The sequence below is a fragment of the Protopterus annectens genome, chromosome 13.part0 (genome assembly GCF_019279795.1).
Source record: "Protopterus annectens isolate FY-2018-M chromosome 13.part0, PAN1.0, whole genome shotgun sequence".
Taxonomy (NCBI): domain Eukaryota; kingdom Metazoa; phylum Chordata; order Ceratodontiformes; family Protopteridae; genus Protopterus; species Protopterus annectens.
Window position 1 is genome coordinate 800,979,326 of NC_056747.1, and position 21,558 is coordinate 801,000,883.

The 21,558-nt window shown below is 43.0% G+C and overlaps 1 protein-coding gene and 1 non-coding gene across 2 annotated transcripts in view; both read left to right on the top strand.

Moving 5' to 3' along the window:
- Window positions 1–21,558, top strand: part of CLTC (clathrin heavy chain) — a 2,794,584-nt gene that overhangs the window by 1,832,034 nt on the left and 940,992 nt on the right. The window contains exon 22 of the mRNA XM_044054892.1: window positions 20,768–20,960. Coding sequence (XP_043910827.1) covers window positions 20,768–20,960 — 193 coding nt within the window. The remainder of the gene's footprint in view (window positions 1–20,767; window positions 20,961–21,558) is intronic.
- On the top strand, window positions 15,038–15,109 carry TRNAG-UCC. The gene has a single exon. It is a non-coding gene; the product is annotated as a tRNA-Gly (tRNA).

The window sequence follows — 21,558 nt, forward strand, 5'->3', positions numbered from 1 at the left end:
ATATATATATATATATATATATATATATATATATATATATATATATAAATGGGACAATGTGTATACTTCTGCAATTTTAATTTTCATAATTTTGAATTGAGTCAGTTTGTTCTGACAAAATTGTGAAAGTATGAGGAATGTTTTATCCGCAGTTTCTTCTTGTGAGGAAAATCTGCTTTAAGTAACTTAGTTTCTTCTGCTGCACAGGTCTCTACTCATTGTTTACAGTGTTGATACTTCTTCCAGGGCTGTGGCGCCTGGTACTGTTGAATGTCTACATTTTCAGAACCTCCCAGATAATAAACATGAGATATTAAATTTTCTTCCTTGGAGACCGTGTTTGGCCCCTCGCCTGAATAGGTGATCAAAAAGTGATGACATTTTCCAGTGGATTTTCAATCTTCTCATCCAGTTTTGGCAAAAAAAATAAATAAATAACAGAATAAGCAGTCTCAACGAAATACAGGTAAACAGACGTTCGAGAAGAAATGTTAACGGAGGTCCCAAAAGAAGGCTCGAACCTCCTAAAACCAAGGACAGACCAACAAGTCTGAATTGAACGTCCAAGAGACCTTCTAAAACCATCCCACCGTGGCCCCTTTTTCTTCCAAAAAAGTCTGAATCTCCATTTTTCTCTTTGGCAGCAGTTACAGACAAATGGGTTCTGAATGTAATTCATCAAAGTTACAGGTGGCAGTGGGAAGAACTTCCTCCTTTCCAGGGGTCATTCCTCATCTTCCAGATTCTTATTTCCACTGGTTCTTCATCAGATGCTGTCCCAAGGAGTGATAGAACCACTTCTTCTTTCCCATGTGGAAAATGTTTTTATTCAAGGATGTTCCTAGTGCAAAAGAAAGAAAATTCTTGGAGACCAGTTTTGGCTCGCTCTTTCTTAAACCTCTTTGTGAATTGAAATAATTTCGAATTTGGGCACTGTCGCAACCTATTACCTTCTCTTCTTCTTTCAAGTTTCCTGGCAACACTACACTTAAAAGATGCTCATCATATCCCTGTTCTTCCAGACTTCAGACATTTCTTAAGGTTTTGCATGTCTGGATTCCATTATCATTCCTCTGCTTTATTCTTTGGACTACACACTGCAGCAAGAGTGTTCACAAAGTGTCTGTCTCTAGTTATTGCTTATTGTGGACTACAGAGTGTTCCTGTATCCTTTTCCACTAATATCCTGGGTATTTCAGAAGATTCATAAGTAATCCCCCAGGATCATTGTGGTGACTCCTTTCTGGCTCAGACAGCTGTGGTTCTCCCTTCCTTTGGAAATGGCCATGGGCAATTACCACAAGCTCCCTCACAGAGTGGATTGACTCGCACAAGAACAGGAGTGTTTGAATTTGATTGATGCTGGGGTGCATCAGTTGATTGCTTAGATGATGAGGTCTTAATTCTTTTTAAGCAACTGTTTCCTGAGGATATATAGCAGCAATAATGGAGGCAAGAAAACTACTGGAAAATGATGCATTCACAAATGGAAAAAGTTTTCTAGTCTGTGCCAACAGTGTAACCAGCATCCACTCTGGGCTAGTTGTTCTCTGGTTCTACAGCATTTCTGTGCATTACTATCCTGTTGCTTTATTCTTCTGTCAAGGTTCATTGATCAGCCATTTCAGCATGTCTGCCCATGGATCTACCTTTTTAAATGCAATTTCTTGTCAAAATATTCTTGAAAAGGGTTTTGCATAAGCGGCATCCAAGAAAACCAGTTGCCCCCTTTGGGGATCTTAATTTTGTGTTAGAGAAGCTAATACTTCCTCCATTTGAACCAGCTAATTTGGCTGACTTCAAGTTCTTAACATGAAAAACAGTTTTACTGATTGGTCTGACCTGTGCAAGAAGGATATACAAGTTTTAAGCTCTTATGGATGGTATCAGCTCTTTCTCGTTTTCCATAGGGACAGGGTTTCTTTGAGAACTAATTATTTTTATGCATAAAGTGGTATCCAAGTTTACTTTAAGCCAAACTATCCATCTCCCTGTTTTCTTCCCTGAACCTAAAAGTGAGACAGGATATTCCATGCTTTGGATGTCCACAGACAACTTGGGTATTGTCTTGACAGGACTTAAACCATTCAGATCATTTGCTCATATCTTGCAAAGATGAGAAGGAACAACCTGTGTCAAAGCAGACCATTTCCAAATGGTTGTCTAAGGCTATTCATTACCTTTTGTTATACTCACCATAATAAAACTATTCCAGGCAGGATCAAGGCCCACTCTACCAGGGCCTTGGCTTCACGTGTAGCTTTTTGGAAAGGGTTTGATTCTAGAAGTATTGTAGAAGTTGCTGCTTGGTCCTCTGTACATGATTCCTTCTCTAGGTCGAGATCAGGCTTTGCTGGGACCATTCTCCAGGTGATCCTGGAGTCGTCTTCTTCCACCTCCCAAATGTAGTTAGCTAAGGTAATCTACCCGTATAGCTAAGGCTACTGCAGCAGTAATTTAATATGATGAACATAGTACTGTTGTGTGAGTAAACTTACAATAACAGTAGACATTCAAATGATCACTGTTGCAGTAGCCACTCCCTCCTGCCACCCCCTTGTTTTTTTGGTGTGTGTTTTATGCCGGGGTGTGGACATTTATTTTTTTGTTCCTAGCATTGACCTTTCAGGGCTCAGCCTCCCTCTCTCTCTGCTAGCAGAAAAGCTGTGAATGGCTTCACAGCCAACCTTATTTAGTCATTTCAGCTTGAGCTGCTTGACAGTTTGAGTGAGTGTAAGTTTCATAGAAGTTACTAGGCTATTGGCCCTTGGGCCTTTATAAGCCTAGTCATGTTACACCCTTGTTCCCTTATTGACCAAGTTGTATGTTGTATGGTGCCCTGAAGCTTTGGAATAGCTTTGGAAGCTGGCCAGCTGTTTTATCTTTGTCAGGATATAACGCGTACAGGTAAGGCTATTGCAACAGTAATCATTTGAACATCTACTGTTAGTGTAAATTTTGCTTGCACAACTGTACTTTTCTGAGTGAGTTGTTAACATGTGGAACAGGCTGTCTTTACATATGCTTAAAAGCGAGTCTGTATCTATTTAAAAAAAACTCTAATAATTGAATGGAGTATTTTGGCCCTTTCGGAGTAATCCTGAACTATGAACTGAGGTAACAGGTAGCCTCTGATGTGTTAACTGTTCATATACCTTTGTTTTGCCCATTACTTTACTCTGTATAAATGTTAGCCAAATAGAAAAGATCCCTTCATAAAGTGTCATTTTTCCACGTTTTAATTCCTAATGTTTAATATTTCATTTTATTCTTGCAACTCAGTGTTATGTTTGTATTGTCATGCCGTCAGTTTATTCTGAATATTAGTCTTTTACATTATTCTTTGGAGTGTGTGACACTTTGCCATATTCCATTTGTCAGCCGTATGCTTTGTTGTTATTCTTTCATCATTTCATTACTTTAGTTTTGCTACACACTTATAATACAAAAGCCATCATGCATTATAACTGGTTTATTATGCTACGGGAGTATGAACCTTGCAATCTGAAACTGTGATATTTAATAAATGTAACCCTGTATATAGTCACACGAGGTAGAATATTTGTGTGGCCAACATTTTACAAACCTGTCTTTAAGTATTCGTAAACTTCTGAATAACAGTCTCAAGTGTCAGTTGTGACCACCTTTAATCCAACGAACAGTAAAAAAGTGCTAAGCCCATTCATTAAGTTGCTATACTTACGATATAAAAGTACTACTATATTCTTCCTTACTTCTAAAATGAGGAGGAGAAAACATGCTTATGTGAAACCACCATTTGTTATTTCAAAGTATTCTCACTAAGGTGAGCTGTAATTGCCATGTTCTAAACTTAGTTTTAACAAGTTGTATTAAATTTCTAGCCATCCAGAAACAAATAATTGTAACATTATACATGTGTACTCCTATGCATAGGCGTCAAAAAGACTTGTAATCTTCAAATAACAGATGTTTAAAAAAAAAAAGAGAAAAACAAAAAAAAAAACAGGAAAGTTCCAAGATCTGAAGTAGGATATTCATTTGTCTGCAACCTGTGGGTTATGGATCCGATATCGGATCCGAACCGGCATGGTTTTCCAGCTATGGATCCAAGCTCTCAGCTCCTCCCCTCACCCATAATGCCCTGCTCTACCCTCATGACCTCAGATCTCGTTTGCCACGCTGGTGACTGGATTTGGGTTCTTTGCTCTCAGCTAAGTGGTGATTTATTACCTGTTAAAACAGAAAGTTTTAAGTTTTTTGTTTAATTCTGTGTGAAAGTTTAGGTTTCCCTCCTTAATAGTTTTATTTTGAGTTAAATTAAGTAATTTTTCCCTCCCTCGCTGTTGCGTAGAGTGTGTGTGTGGGCCTGTGTGTCTTTTTCTTTTAAGTTACTTTCAGTAGCTTGTAGATTATGGCTGATCAGCCTAAATCTATCTTTTCCAAATGCTCCGAGTGTGGCCATAAGCTCTCACCGGCTGATGGCCACACTCGGTGTGTTAGTGTCTGGGGTTGAACACCTCACATCTGGCTGTTCCATATGTGCAGGGTTCAACCCCAGGGCACTGAGGGAGCGGAGGTCCAAGCTTGTCTTGGCGGGTCTTTACCGCCAGACTCAGCTCCGCCTCCGCTCCGGGACTTCTGTGGCTACAGTTGTTCCCCTGTGGCACCCCTCCTGCTCCTGGGACTCAACCTCCCGCTTCTGGAGAGGAGAGGGATGCTGAAAGGACGGAGGGAGAAGCACCTGCGGCGGGCCGAGACCTCTGTTTCGCCCCGCCAGCCAAGCGGGCTTCTCCCGGCTCCGTTGTCGGTTCGGTCTCCTCCTTCTCGGCTCCGGTCCCCTGTGTGCTTTTCACGGGTCCTGAGGAGGAGGAGACCCGATCTCCGTCGAGGCTATCGAGGAGGCACTCCAGGCCTACCTCGGTAGCCTCGCCGAGATCTACATAGCCTTTCTGATGCTGATCTGGACCGGATGATGAGAAGGTTCATCCAGGCCCAGATGGAGATGGGAGTGCTCTTGCCTCCCCTCGGGGAGCTCAACCCCTTTTAAGCCTATTGCTCCTTCTCCGACCCGCTATCCGGGTTCGAGCAGCTGGAGCCGAGCAGCTTTGGAGCCGGGGTGGGTCGGCGCCGATAGTACTTGGTACCGGATCCGACCCTGCCCTCGAGTGCGTCGGACCCGGCCTCTCGGTGCCTGGATCCGAGCCGGATCCGGGGATCAGTGCTCGCCGGCGCCGTCTGTGTCGGAGCGTACTGTCCCGGATCCGAGTGCCAGCGCCGGCTCCGTCCACTCGGATCCGAGGGGGAGCCGATTGTCGGATCCATTGGTCGAGGTCGGCTCCCCTTCGGCTTTTGATGTAGTGGAGAGGGCTCTGTTGAGGGTCTCCGGACGCCCGGCACTTGTTCCGGCTCCGTCCCGCGCTCCCTCTGCACTGGGCCAGGCTTCCACCATCCGGCCCCTGGGACAGCCCGTTTCTGTGCCCCAAGTTGCTCCTATGGAGCAAATTGCTGCTTGCGAGGACTCCTCTGACAGCCCCCCAGAGGAGGTTCCTCGCAAGCATACGTGCAAAAGGAGGCACATTGACTCCCCCGAGTCTCTCACAGAAGACACGGACTTGGAGGAAGGGGAAGGCTCCCCACGGTCACCCCCCGAGGATGTCTCCTTTGGAGACATCATGGAAATGCTCCGTATAAGGGGGGGGTGGTCTGCCCCCAAGTCTTCCTCGGACGAGTCCGTGTTCTTGGAGGCATTTGAAACGGGCCCGTCTACCTCTTGGGTGTCCCCCCCTGCCGACCCCCTGGTGGACCTTATTACCACCAGGGCGTGGAAGGAACCGGACACCGTGGAGCCAATTCCCAAAAGACCGGATAGGATCCTTAGTCCGCCATCCGACCGGACCCATTGGAGTAAGGGGCCTCCGGTAGATGCCATGTTGACGGCAGCGGCCACAAAGAGGGAACTGGCTCAGGAGAGTCCCTCAGTCCACCCACCGAGCAAGGAGTCTCGGATGATGGACCGCTTGGGGAAGCGGATGTTCAGTTCGCGACCTTCTCGGTAAGGGCGCTGAACTATTTGGCACATGTTATTCGGATGCAGCGAGATCTTATTAAGGAATACGCTGCATCCCCCCCTGAGTCCATTTCGGAGGAGGACAGAGTTCTGCACTCCACCCGTATGGCCACTCTTAGGTCAGTTACAATACTTCTATGCGGCTACTCTCCCATGCAACGGAGGCGCCGCTAGAGCTGCGGGACAGGACTGGTCACTGGACGCCAGGCCTGGCTCCGTCCTCGATTTTTCTGAGCCCTTCAAAGCGTGCTGACGCCCTTTGATGGTTCTGCTATGTTTGGCAAGACCGCTCGAGACGTTGACCCAGAGCGAAAGGACGGGAAGACGCTGTCTGCCGTCGAATCCGCTTCTCTGCACCCCAGAGGCCCTATTCTAGGAACCAAAAGGGTCAGAAGAAGATGTGGTTCGAAGTCGCAGCAGTCCCAGCCTGCTCGGACAACCAGTCCTTCCGTGGAAGAGGAGGACAGGGAGGACGCCGCCCTAGAGGCAGAGGGGCTCCCAGAAACTTCGGGTCCAGGGAACCTTTCTCTGAACGCGGCCGCGCAGCAACCCTGAGGGTTGCCCGACTGCTCTACTCTGGAGGCAGTCGGGGACGTTCGGGCACCTAGCGGCATGGGAGTCCATAACATCGGACCGCTGGGTTCTCCAAATCATATCCAGGGGATATCGCATTCCTTTCCTTCACCTTCCAAAGTTGAAGTCCCTCCCAGACGTCCCACCCGGTCAACGGGAGGCCGCTTTGGCAGAAATTGGCCATCTGCTAAAGAAAAGAGCCATCCAGCCCGTTCCCCCAGACCAGATCGGATCAGGGTTCTACTCCAGATTCTTTTTAGTGCCAAAAAAGATGGGGGAACTAAGACCAATCCTAGACCTCTCTCTCTTGAATCTGGCAGTCCCCAAAGAAAAATTCCGAATGGTCACTCTGCAATCTATTCTCCCCCTTCTGGGAGAAAATCACTGGATGTGCTCGATAGACCTCAAGGACGCGTACTACCACATCCTGATGGACAGGCGCTCCAGGAGGTTTCTCCGCCTCGGCTGGGAGCCAGTCACTACCAGTTCGGGTCCTTCCCTTTGGTCTCACCACAGCCCCAGGGTGTTCACCAAAGTATTAGCAGTGGTAGCGGCCCACCTGAGGCTTCAGGGGGTGCAGGTCTTTCCCTACCTGGACGACTGGCTTCTTACCGCCCCAACAAGGCATCTACTTCTATTGGCGCGACTCCTTTCTCCATCTTGCTCCCTTTCTGGGCATCACAATAAATACAAAAAGTCCAACCTGGCCCACACAGCTCTTAGATTTTATAGGGGCCAGGCTAGACACAAGGAGTTTACGAGCCTTCCTCACTGCGGACAGAGTTCTAAATCTGCAGCTCCAGGTGCGGGCCATTCTCCATTCAAGTTCTGTTCCAGCGGAGTTGGTCCTGAGGGCTCTAGGGTCCATGGCATCGGCTATAGCACTTCTTCCTCTCGCCAGGCTCAATATGCGCATTCTACAGTGGACGCTCTTAGTACAGTGGTCATACCTTGCTCTCCCATGCATCATCCCATAGCGATCAGCAAGGCTTGCAAGCGGTCCCTCTTGTGGTGGCTCCACTCCCGGATCTCCACAAAGGCCGCCTTTTGTGCTTCTCCCCTCGCCACGGTGACCACGGACGCCTCCCGCCTCGGGTGGGGGCACTTTATGGGCCGGACCGTCCAAGGCACGTGGAACGATTCAGAGACCTTACTGCATATCAATGTTCTAGAGATGAGAGCAGTGCTCTTAGCGTTGCTAGCACTTCAGGACTTTCTTCCCTTGGGAACAATTGCGATTCAATCGGACAACATGTCTGTTGTCTGGTACATCAACAAACAAGGGGGAACAAGGTCTTACCCTCTTTGTCGAGAGGCCATGAGAGTTTGGGAATGGGCAATCTCCACCAATCGCTTTCTAATAGCAACGCACATTCCGGTCGGTCCAACATCCTAGCGGACAAGCTCAGTCGCACCATTCTGACCCCTTACGAGTGGTCTCTCAATTGTCAAGTAGCGGAACGCATATTCGCACGGTGGGGAACCCTTCATGCGATCTTTTGCTTCTCCCTCAAACACCAAGTGCGACAGTTTTTCGCTCTAATACCTCCTCCCGGAGGTACCCCAAGAGACGCTCTGGTGCATGCTTGGCCACCCGGTCTTCTGTATGCCTATCCACCCTTGCCTCTGATGCTCCAAGTTCTTCAGAAAGCCTCTCGGGTGGGTTGCAGAATGATTCTCATTGCTCCATTCTGGCCTCGACAGATCTGGTTCCCCTTCCTAAGGTCTCACTCGGTGAATCCTCCTTGGATTCTAGATCCCATTCCGGATCTGATATCCCATCCATCCTGCATTCCTCCTCCGAACCTGGACAACCTGAAGCTGACCGCTTGGCTTTTCCAGTTCCACTCTTGATAAGGACTCCCGGTATTTCTTCACCTGTAAAGGCAATTTTGGTGGCGGCTCATAAACCATCCACTAGAAAGGTTTACCGAAGCAAATGGAAACGTTTCTCTTTGTGGGCGGAGCGGCAAGGCCTGAATCCCTTCACGGTTCCTCTCCCTTTAGTGCTTGACTTTCTAACCACTCTCTTTAACGATGGTGCCAGCAGTTCCACAGTCAAAGTTCAACTGGCGGCAATTTCTCACTATCACATTGGCCATGACTCTAATCCTCTTATGTCAGCCAAATTGTGTAAAATATTTCTTAAAGGTACTTTTCTTCTCAGGCGCCCTATAAAACAAGCAGTTCCTCCTTGGGACCTTTCTCTGGTCCTACAGGCCTTGACCGCCTCCTTTCGAGCCAGTGGCTACGGTGGATCTCAAATTCTTGTCCTACAAGACAGCCTTTTGGTAGCCATTACATCAGCCAAGAGAGTTTCTGAACTTCAAGCATTATCAGCTAAACCTCCTTACTTGGTATTTCATCCGGACCGTGTCTCCCTCAGGACCAACCCGTCCTTTCTTCCTAAAATCGCTTCTGAAGCAAACATCAATCAATCCATTAACCTCCCTGTTTTCTTCCCTAAATATGAAAACAAAGGTGAATATAAGCTACATTCACTAGATGTTCACAGGCAACTTAGATTTTATCTGAACAGGACAGCTGGTCATAGGCAATCCGACCAGCTGTTTATTTCCTTTGCAAAATTCAATTTGGGCAAGCCAATCTCTAAAGTTTCTCTGTCCCGCTGGATTTCACAGTGCATTTTATTGGCTTATCAAGCTTCAGGAAGGCCCGCACCGTCAGTATCTACCTCGGCAGCCTTCAAGGCTAGGATTCCTCTAGATGATATTTGTGCAGCAGCCACGTGGGCTTCATCTCATACGTTTATTTCCCACTATAAGTTGGATCTTGCATCTAGGGGTAGAGCATCCTTTGGCTCATGGGTGCTCGAATATCCTTCCATGATGGCCGCCCAAGATTCAGGTAGCTGGGGACTCTGTCCCACAGGTTGCAGACAAATGAATATCCTACTTCAGATTTAGAAGTTATGTACTCACCATAACGTTCCATCTGAGTAGGTGTATTCATTTGTCTGCAACCATCCCGCCCTCCTATCCCCCTGGCCTATCAGTTTCCTGCATATTCCTTGTTACCCTTTTTAGGGTATTGTTGCTTTGGCAAACTCGATCTGAGGTCATGAGGGTAGAGCAGGGCATTATGGGTGAGGGGAGGAGCTGAGAGCTTGGATCCATAGCTGGAAAACCATGCCGGTTCGGATCCGATATCGGATCCATAACCCACAGGTTGCAGACAAATGAATACACCTACTCAGATGGAACGTTATGGTGAGTACATAACTTCTAATTATCCCACACCCCCTGGAAAAGAACCTTGCAGAGTCCCATGGTAACCTCCTTAAAGATATATTATTACCCTCTCTTTTTTAAGAGTGAGTAAAAAAAATCTGCCATTCATTGATGGAATATACATTTTCTTTTTATTCCAGTGAGATAAGAAAATTCTTTTAATAGTTAAACCTGCTTTTTGAACTAGTTGATGGTCTTCTTTGTTGCATCCCTTGCACACATAATCAAAGATAATTCCTGGGACCATATTATAATAGTTTAGCCTAACAGATTGTTTATAGTTGGTGTATTTTTTCAAAGCAGGACTTCATTTTTGCAAAGCCACTGGCAGTCGTTCCAGTTAAGTTTGTCTCCAGTCATGCTAACAGAGTACAATAAATAGTATTTGCCATCAATATTTATGAAATAGCTTGCCTACCCACTGCAACAGCCCTATTTAACTTTTCGCGTCAGTTTATTGGGGTAACCTTTCAATGTGCAGATAATTAATAAACGTACCCATGATTTTACCCAGTGCACATTTCAAGTAGGACTTTGCTGTCTGTCCAGCCATCTTATTCTAGGAATTGTGCTCAGGTTCAGCAAAGTGTTTCAGTAAAATAGTGACGGTAATCTTTTTTTTAAATCCACCACTGAGGAGATCCATGCAAATAGATAATAGGGGGCAATGATAACAAGGAACTAATTTCCTGTTGTCTAGTCTGAAACCTTTTTAGACTCTGGAGACACCCAACATGATGGCTAGATCCCTCTGTTGGTGTTTGAAGAGAATGATTTGATTAATTTTATTTCTAAGGACAGTGTTTTAGTTTCAGCTGCCACTATGTTCAGACATTCTTATTCAAATGTGAACAGTAAGTTTGAAATATTCAATTTTTCTGATTTAGACAACACTGATACAATGCAAACCCTTTTTTGTTAATGGTTTTACATTTATACTGGCCAGACAGGACAACTTTCTGAATGTTTTAGTAGAGGTTAAATTATTTGTTTGACATTTAAATTTGTGTTTCACTACTATTTTCATTAAAGTCAATGTGATAAGGGTTTTTGCAGACATAGTATGGTTAATCTCCCCAACACACAGATACACACACACACACACACACACACACACACACACACACACACACACACACACACACACACACACCCTTACCTATTGCATGTTTTTTGAAAAAAAAGAATGTGAATGATGATGCCGAGAAGTTTATCAGATAAAAATCAGTATAAATTTGACAATTTCACTGTAAGTGAAATTAAAGTACTAACTTGAACTATCTAATGATAAATCTGTGTTGCTTATGAAGCCAGATGAAGATGGGGAGATTTTTTAATGAGTATAATTGATGATAGTAGAATGGTGAGCTTATTAAATAACGCCTTTAATGAGATTTCCAAAAATGAAATATTCATTGCCTGTTGCAATATTGATTTGTTTTTTATGGATCTGTTAAATCAACAGACTTATGATGATGCATGTAATTTGTTAAAGGTTGACCACGCCTTGATAACCTTTATTTTTGGTATACCAAAAATGTAAATAGATACTAGTAATCCTCCACTGAGACCAATTATTTCATCAAAATGAAGTAAACCGAGCCTGTGGACTGTATATTGATGGAAAGATCAAGGGTGTTAAGATTCTAGACACTTTCTAGATGTTGTTTGATCTGGGGAATATTCTAATCAGAATTTTTCTGACAGCAGATGTGCTGGATTTTTTCACTGGAAGTGGTATTATAGTGGTTTTAGGGATTTTTTTTAAATGTAATAACCAGTTGTCTATGTTGATGTTATTTGTGAGTTAATTGATATGGTGGTTTCCAGTAATATTACACATGGAGAATTTTTTAGGCTGAAATTAGATGTTGGAATGTTGAGGGGCAGGGATTGGTAGTGGCACCCATTTTTGCTAACTTATTTTTATGTAAATAATTTATTTATTTTGCCTGAATGATACAGTATTTTTATGATCTCGATGTTTGATAAACAGAAGGGTATTTTTTAATACTTAAATCGTAGAACTATTTTTTTTTTTGTTTTTTACATTCAACTTAGTTATTTGTTTAACAAAATTAACTTTCGGGATATTCTACTCTTTGAATAATGATTCCCATAGTTTAAATCAAACATATATATGAAGCCTGGTTTTTGTAACAGCTACATTTTACAAATAACTGTCCAATGTTCATTGATTCACTTTTTTTTCCCTCTTTTTCTTTCTGTCCTCCACATTATTCTTTCGACACTCTACCCAGTGGCCCATGTCTGTCTCCGAGTCTACCAGCCACCAACTGCTTCCTGGACCTCCTGTAGTAGGGCTGGGACCAGTGCGAAGCTTAAGGATGTCCTGGGAGTCTGGCCAACTACATCTGCTTTGGCAGAAATTCCTTTTGACCTACACCATTAACCCCCCTCCCTCCCAACCACAGTAGCATGCCTGAGGGTCAGGCATGCATCGGAGAGATGCGTGTAATTTTGTCCTGCCTCCACAGCAGTACAGCCGTATTCCAGCACTATTCCCTCCTTTAGATTAGGCCTCCCAAGCACGACGTCCCCAACCTTTCCACTAGGAATTGTCACAGAAGGCACCAACAGGACTCACCCTCCCCACCCAGGATAACACTCATCCCTCCCTTCCACACTATCAGTCCAAGCTGTTAATCGAACCAGGGTTGCCTGAGCCACAGTTGAGACTTAAACCTTTTAGGTGGCATAATGGGATAATCAGATTTCACTTTTACAGTATTAACACTTGGTATTTCCTGCTTTGGAAAGCCTTTGTTGGTCCGAATGCCAGAGATTTTTCCTCACTGCTTGGCACAACAGAATCCTCCTCCCGTCAGTAGATAAAGGGTCATTCAGCACCATTTCTTTATTTTTCATGCCATCTGCATCTAAATCACCTTTCATCCAGTGCATTAATTGGTCTGAAGGCAGGGACTGAATAGCTCAAGCTAAGTTTCCCATTGGGAGCTTCCTGTTTTCCTACTGCTTATACTGCATTTTGTTAGCTGTCTGTTAAGACTAATATTTGAAGAGAGTGTGGAAAACAAATCCTTCACTGGAACTTCCAGTCTTTTTGCTTATTCTGCTTGGGCCCAGAGCACAATGTGCCCGATTGTCCCCAGTATGCACATTTTAATTGTAGGACTGTTAAACAAAGGGCTGAGTCACTCCAAGATCAGTTGACATCTTTGCTTCATTTTCACTACTTGATTAGTTTTTCTTTGGAGCCAGACTATACCAGATGAGAATCATTCAGTGAGAAGCTCAAAACTACTCTATCCAAGAAAGGGGTCAGAGTTTATCTTCCTCGGAATAAACCCCTAGCTGTTACTGCAGTCTAAGAATTCATTGTTGATGTTATCCAGGACACATCCCTGCAGCCTGAATCCCAGACCCTTGTACCGAGGAAACCTGACCATTTTCACGGGGTCTTGGATTCTCACAGACATCTTTTTAGCAATCCAGTAGAGGACTCTGAGGTGGTCTCCTCAGGAACCAAGGGAGCCAAGGGCAGTTTCTCAAACAATTCTTTGCTTAGTGGCAAGGTGGGTAGAATCCTTGACAGATGTGGGGGAAAGAAATTTATAACTCAATAACTCAGTTACACTGGCCATGAGTGCTTTGCATTATCAGTTTCAAGTGGTTACATTCCAGAAGTCACTCTTGGACCAGATGAAACAGAAAATGGAGGGGAACAGTGCAAAACTCTCCAAAAGAAATAGAACTTTGCAACACCAACACCAGTTCTCAGGTAGGTAAATGCTCTTGAAGCACCAAGTTGGGCAGCTGCCTGAAGGCCAGTAATCTGGAGACATACTTTACTTAGAGGGCAGTCCTGTCCCTACCATGTCAAAGCAGGAATTTTTGGCAGTCGTGGTCATCTTGAATTTAAAGGATGCTTTCTTCTTCAACATCCCCATAATGAAGGGACACAGAAAATACCTGTACTGCAGGGCAGGTGAGACACGTTACCAGTTCCCTACATTTCCATTTGGCTTGCCTACTGCTTCCAGTGTATTCACAAAATGTCTGGCTCCAGTAATTGCCTTCTGCATGATCAGTTGACTTGGAGGTCATGGTTGTGGAAAGTGGAAATCATTTTTTCTGTGCAAACTATCATAACACCTTGCAGGTTTAGGATTTACTCTCAATTACAAGAAGTCCAACCGTTTTTCCCTCCAGCAAGTCTGATGTTCTAGGGGCTCTGCTGCATTCCAGTAGATAAATGGCCTTCCTCCGAAAGGAAAAGCTCTTCTCCCTAACACACTACTTACAAAAGTTAATCCAGGAGGAACCTAAGGCCTTTTGCATTCTTATTAATACTCTTAGCAAAACTGCACATGAGGAAATTACAGTGGTATTTCAAAAGTATTCAGTGTCAGCACCAATACCCTCTAAGCTTCAAGTCAACATGTCTTCCTTGCATCAAGAAAACTGTTGTGGTGGATAGATGCCTGTAAACTGAACAAGAATCCCTTTCACTTTAAGCTAGGGGACCACGTGGCCAACATTGATGCCTCAGACCTAGTTTGAGGGGGGATGCATATGGATGCCTCAGACCTAGTTTGAGGGGGTACATACGGATGCCTCGGACATAGTTTTGGGGGGCTGCACACAAATGCCTCATACCTAGCTTGGGGAGGGGGGGGTGCAAACAGATTCCTCATAATGTAAGATAGGATAAATGATATCTAAAGCCATGGCCCTCTGATAGTTTTTAAAAGTCAGGAGTTGTTCTTCACTAAGCTAAAGACTAGTTCAGCACTTAAGAAAAATGATAGCACATCATTTGGTTAAACATTCAGATTCACAGTCACTATGAAAGCTTTGCTTCAGAAACTGGGTCCACTGAACACCAATAAGAATACAATGAAGCAAGTACTGAATTTAGCTGATGCAACAAACAGCTCGATAACAGGTAGTACTAAACACTTCAAAGTCCTGGTTATAAACAGTTAAATGATCTAAAAATCTAAGCAAGCACAGCTTATGAGGAGGCCAGGAAACTAAACAGCAAACAATTTATATTTTCATGACACAGTTTTTTTTCTAATCTGTCATCTCCTCTTTTTTTTTCCACCAGCCATTTTCTGTTGTCTTGAATTTCAGTTATATGCTCAAAAGGCCTGAATCTAATATGCAACATCAAGGAGCATTGGTGGTATAGTGGTGAGAATAGCTGCCTTCCAAGCAGTTGACCCTGGTTCGATTCCTGGCCAATGCAAGAAGTCTGTACATTTAAGCAAAACCTGCTGGAGAGACAAATTTGCCTCCCAGAGGCTCCCCCGTCTCTGGAATAGAATTCCCATACATGTCAGAGCACCTCGCTGACCCTCTTCAGGCACAACCTTGATGAGTGGATGGGAAATCACAAATTTGTCCCAGGGGTTCCACCTATGTCCCTCACTGACAGGGGCGACAGGTGCTGACTGAGGTTTCTTTTGGGGATAAACTCTTGGCTAGGTTTGTAAGGACTCCAGGGCCATTAGTCTAGTAACCTCCTATGAACCTTGCATGTAAACCAAGTTTGCATTTTTTTTTTATTCTGTTCAGTTTTCTATGTTAGACTGAGCAGTGAGCCATTCATTCACACTTCTAGTGCTGACATTTCTGTGTTCCATTACATTCCTTCAATGCTGTTTAGATATGACAGACAAAGCAGCCCAGACACAGTGTGTCAAGGGCTAGCAGGTATTACATAGAATTAAGGCTATGGGCTTTTGATGAGCTGCTTCCTGTTGTCCAGAGTTTGATTTCCTTAGCCTCCATTTGCCTATCTGTGTGACTCTGAACACGTGACCTATCCCAACAGTGTTCATAATTGGTTTGAGCCTGAAAAAAGTTCATTTGGATCAGTGCAGTGCAGTAAAATGCAAACCTCACACCACAGCCAGTCTTAGGTCAACTGACACCCTTGTCAAAAGAGCTTCACAACCCCCAAATTCTTTCAGGATGACTAACTGACCAAGGTTACACAGGAGTAACTGCAGACAAAATAACTGCACATAGCCTTCAGAAGCCATGGGGATGCTAGATGCTCTGAGGTATATTTTATAGTTCAGTTTTTAAACAAACTGTTTCATTCAGTATTAAAGTGATCTTTTTTCCCCAACTTTTTGATTCGGTGATAGCCTGAACGAATTCACAGTGAGAGAAATTCAGTCATACTTCATTTTAAGGAAGAAATGAGATGTATACAAGGCTTAATGCTCAGTTAACCACATAGCAGTGCAAAATAAACATAAAAGACAAATGCATGGGAAGATGCATAAATCATATCTGGAAATAGTACCTGCCTGTCTATACCACCTTAAAAATGGTAGTCATTTTATTTTATTTTTATTTATTTGCAGTTTAACTGGAAGAGTCCATTGGAACGAGATGAGACCTTTTTCAATGGAGGCACGGGGAGAAAAGCTCCATGTACATACATATAAGACAAAATCAAAAATGAACATGAATCAATACAGAATATTATAAAAGCCGGCTGGTCTCAAATTGGGATGCAAATTAAGGGGCAAATGACCGCAATGATATTTCAAGTCACTGCTGTCCATCGTATGTGTTCCTCACCCCTGCCACAGAAGACATCCACCTTATGTGCACCCCTCTGATGTCACACATATTTACTATCAGATACGTATAAACAAAATACTTTAGCTGCCCAAGAGATAGGCACCTGTATATGCATCTAAATTTTGATTTATTGTGAGGAAAATATAAAAAAAAATGTACTTTCTTAGTTTGGCAGAACACTGCTCCTATACAAGCTTGGTTGACCCCCCCTGTGCACCCCTCTGAAGTTTGTGAGGAAAGGTAAAATGATGAACACGCTTGTCCCCAACTCGGCTTAAGAGAGGTGATTTTCATGGTTTGGGTTGAAAGTTAAGGAAATAATGGCATCATTTCCTGCTCCCCACACTAGCTACAGCAACTTTCTGTGTACGCCTCTGAGCAGGACAAATTTTAGACTTGGTTGGATTCAGGTGCAGGCTACTACTAAGCTGGGGCAACATTGGTGTGGGGGGGGAACCACCCAGCCCTCCAAAAGCACTGAAGGTCTGGGTATTCTTTGACACATTTTATCTTTTTGAGAAATAACTTTAAAATGAAAAAGTGAAAAGAGGATCTGGTCCTTTCTTCCAGACAACCCCTAGCAAGCAGTTATAGCCACATTTATGTATAATTCCGATGTCCAATTGTGGCAAGAGGGTAGTTTATGTATTTATTTATTTAACATTTGTTAACTGGGAAAGTCCGACGTGGAGTGGAGCCAATTTTCTGCAAAGGTCCAGGGAATAGTGCTCCAGATGCATGTCTTTGAATGTGAGAGGAAACTGGAGCACCCTGAGGGAAACCCACATGACCACGGAGGACATGCAGAATCCGCACAGAAGGCACCCCAGCCAAGAATTGAACCGGAGAACCAATTGCTGTGAGGCGACAATGCTACCACTGCACCACTGTGCCATCCAAATCATCTTACAGTTGGAATGCACATTGATAGTCCAAGTTGTTTAACATAAATCACGTTAGTCCTGCAAAGCAAGAATAATAAGCAAACATTAGTCAGCTAAACATTTCTTCCATAGACCGGCTCAGCAGTTATACCCACTTTGTCTGTGCATATCACGTGTCAAGGTAAATAGTCCATCTTACTTCTCAGAAGTGCACACTAGTCCTGCAAATCCAGATTGTAATGACTGCTTTAAATTGATCAAACAACAAGAATGTCAGGTTACTTTCATCCAGCCAACAACTCCATATCTCTCAACCTCTTATGTTCAGAATCCGGAACAAATACAAACATAAGCAGGGACACTTAATATTAGTTCTGTTAACATGAGGAATGTGTTAATATGAGGAATATGACAGAATTAAGAGATTGAGAAATAAAATGCAATTTCTGAAAGAAAAGAAGAATGACTGTTATTGCCATTATAAAGTGTCGTCCACCACCTTTTCTCCCCAAATTACCAGTTTTACTAGGAGAGAGACAAAAATGTTGAGCCAAAGTCAGGGACAGTTGAGAGATATGCCTAGTCCCCAGCCAGCAGTTATAGCCATGAGGTCTGAGGTTTCATGTTTGCTAGCCCAGTCCACAAAGACAAGTTGCTACACATTGTAGTGTTACAAGTTACATAAAAAAATAAATAAATAAACAAATATTGCTATAAAATGTCTGCTTGATCACTGCTGGCAGCACAAAAAGAAAAAGAAAAAAACACCTCAGTACTAATGTTTGTTCCCATTCCTCTTGGCTATCTAGAATTCAGCACACAAAATGCTGTAAAGCAACTCTTTAAAGGGTCCTTGATGTTGGTTTTGTCTTGGTACCAGTGTACGATTGTCGTTGGTTGTACATGTAATGTTATGTAGTTTAATTTAAAAAAAATAAAGGTTTCGTATTGATGCTAGCCCCTCCACTCAGCAAGGACAGGTTCGCTCCTATCATTTGAATGTTATGCAAGATTACAGAAATCTTACCACTTAAGAGTAACGTGATGTTCCTTCACTGATTGAATGGTCAGTCAAGTGAAGGACCTTCCTCCTTGACAGCCCATCACACTGCAGGGCGGGCACTTTTTTTTTGGAGCAGGGAGCAGTGTGGTGTTTATTTTTTAGAACAAAGAAGTTACGTACTTTTTTTCTCTGAAAAGAAGTCAGAAAGTGCTGCCTGCAAGGGATGGTGGCTTAGCCAGTCACCTAGTTGTCATATGGGTAAAGCCAGCCCTGCATCACACAGAGCAACTGAAACAAAATAGTTTAAATGTGGTACTTTATCCTACTACTGAATGGCGTATATTAAGTAAATTAAATATGATTAAAATAAAGTTTAAAGAAATTAAAGAAAAAAAGGTACAGCAGTTCAGCTTAGTCGGTTTTCTCACATTTAAGATTCTATTCTTTTTACAGCTTCAGGCAGTCAATGTCCAGACTTACCAATACATGGCTTTTTCACATGTTATTAGCATGATTGCTGATAGGTACAAATGAGTGAACTTCAGTGCAGGAACATCATATGTGAAAGGGGCACATCTTCACAATTAAAATGTCAGGATTTTGGAATGCAGCAGAAAGCACATGATGGTAGTATAAGTGTTCTACTGTACTGGGCCCTTCTGGTAAAAAAAAATGTATCTGGTAATTGTTTACTTGCATGTTGCGCATGGTATGTACTTTTAGCAGTGTTTATTACCAAGGGAGGGTGTCCTAATGATTAAGGTGTTTGCCTTATAAACACAAGATGCAGGGTTTGAGTATCATAAGGGATAATTGGCTAGGCTTAAAATGGCTCGCAAGGGCAGTTAGCCTAGTACTAATCTATGAACCTAAGTCAGTAGCAGTTTGTCTTTTTCAGTAAACTACCTGCGGTTTGTGCATTGCACATTATGTTATTACTGCTTTGTCATAAGATAAACTATAAAATTGAAAAATAATGTTGGCATTTTCACACCAGCCTTAACATTTTTACATTAATGATGTATTAGTTTATTGTAGTAACGCATTGGTAGCCGTGCTGGCAAAATAAATTAGATGATGCCTTCAAGGAGAATACAGTTTTTGTGCAGCTTGTCAGAGATCAGGTGAACTTGGAATTGTCCTTGCATGACAATAGAGAGGAAACATTTGTTAAAGACAGCTTGACTTCATTGAACAGGCATTCATAGTTGATCACAATTAAGTTGAACTTGCATATAAAAAAGTGCACTTGGCTCATTTAGCAAGTGACCTATCCCTCTAGCATACAGCTTGGACAGTAACCCTCTTCAGAATGGAGTCTATAAAGTATCGCCTAACCTGTCTCCTTTGAGTTTCTTCTCTCAAGATTCATAGAAGATTGACCCACTTTAGAAAACAATGTATATATTATACATTGCACTCTGATTCTACATTGCACTATGCTGCTTCAGTGAAATTTAGATGCACATTTTTTCTATGAAAGTAGCCTGAACTATTCTGTTTATATCTCTGTATTTTTTGTTTGTGAGCTGTTTTGTATTTCACCCAGGCTGAGACTGAAATCGGTCAATATTGATCAGTGCACTACCCCAGTAAACTAAACTAAATAAATAAATAAATATGGGAATGCTGTTGGAGACCTTGATACTTGGTTTGATAATTCCCTTTCCTTTGATCATCATCTGACAACAGTAGTCAGGAAGTCCTCCTACATAGTGCAGCTGATTGCCTAGGGAATGTTATCCAGATTTAAGTGGTTACTGTCCTCTTGCATTCAGTATTAGTGTGGTTGTAGAGCACAACACACCCCCTTTGGGATAATCATCACTAGACATATCAAACAAATACCTTAACCGAGATCATCACTGGCCAAAAAACCCTAAGCTACCAGAAAAGGCTGTAAGCAGTGTCCTTTTATTTAGTATCTTTTAGACCCATGAGGTGAGGTCTGTGTCTTTGTATCTCCATAATTCAAGTAGTCCCCCCCAGGAATCTAAATCTTCACCAGCAGATAAGTAAACCATAGTGGAGAGAGAGAAATTCATACAAAGTACCTCCCACACCTCAGAGACAGTTGTGTCCCCCCACCTCTACCCTACACTTTAAGCACTGTAATACATACCTTGACTAGTCTAGACCTCCTGGGGGGAAAGAGAGGGAGTATGACCTAAGGGGTGGGTACATGATGGGGATAAATGGTTGCAAGACTCTGTTACCCTGAATTTCCTATGATCCTATGAATTGAGTAAGTGGGGTTAAGGAGTGTATGCTGCTTCTGATTTCAGAGGTAAGTTGTGGTCTACTGCATTTATTGGTCTGTGAGTAGTTGCTGATTGGGAACCTAGACAAAGCTTGAATGAAATAACTTAGAAGTGTTGCATCACCCTCAATAAAATGAAAACACCTCTTTTTCCTCCAGGTGCTGATTGAACACATTGGAAATCTGGATAGAGCGTATGAATTTGCAGAGCGGTGCAATGAACCTGCAGTATGGAGCCAACTTGCTAAAGCACAGTTGCAGAAGCATATGGTAAAGGAAGCTATTGACTCCTATATCAAAGCAGATGACCCATCTTCATACATGGAGGTTGTACAGGCTGCCAATAGTAGTGGTAAGACTTCTGACTGATTTATCTAACGGAGGGGTTTACCTTAAGTAACTTTTTATTCATCTTTAAAATTGGTGTTGACCCGATAGATTTAGCTGATGCCAACATTAATATCTCTAAACTTATTGTCCTGCTTTATAAAGAATTTCCAGTTTAATTGAGAAGAGAGGATTTTAATAAGGGATTTGTAATGATTTTTCAATTACAGGCAGTTCCAGAGAGGTATTTTGTGTGTGTTAGTACTGGATCTGCAGTCTTTATGATGGTATGGGATCACATGTTCATATGTTACTGGCCAGGATTGTCCCTATTTTCCCGAGGATTTCTTCCCATGTAATAGAAACTGGTGTAGACAGTGCATCCATTGCCTTCTGCTTGTTGTTTATTTGAAGCAAGAGTTGAAATGATTTGATTATGTCTCTTGCTGGGAATTAAAGGAGGGGTTATGAGGGGTGGAGGTAAAAATAATGCAACTTCTGTAATGGTTTATTTTAAAATAAACTGTCAGTGAGATGTCTTGTCAAATTGACATTCTATTCAAGCTTTAGCATTATCCAGGTGAGGAGCATGAGCATAGTCAGTAGTCAGCCAGATGTTTTAG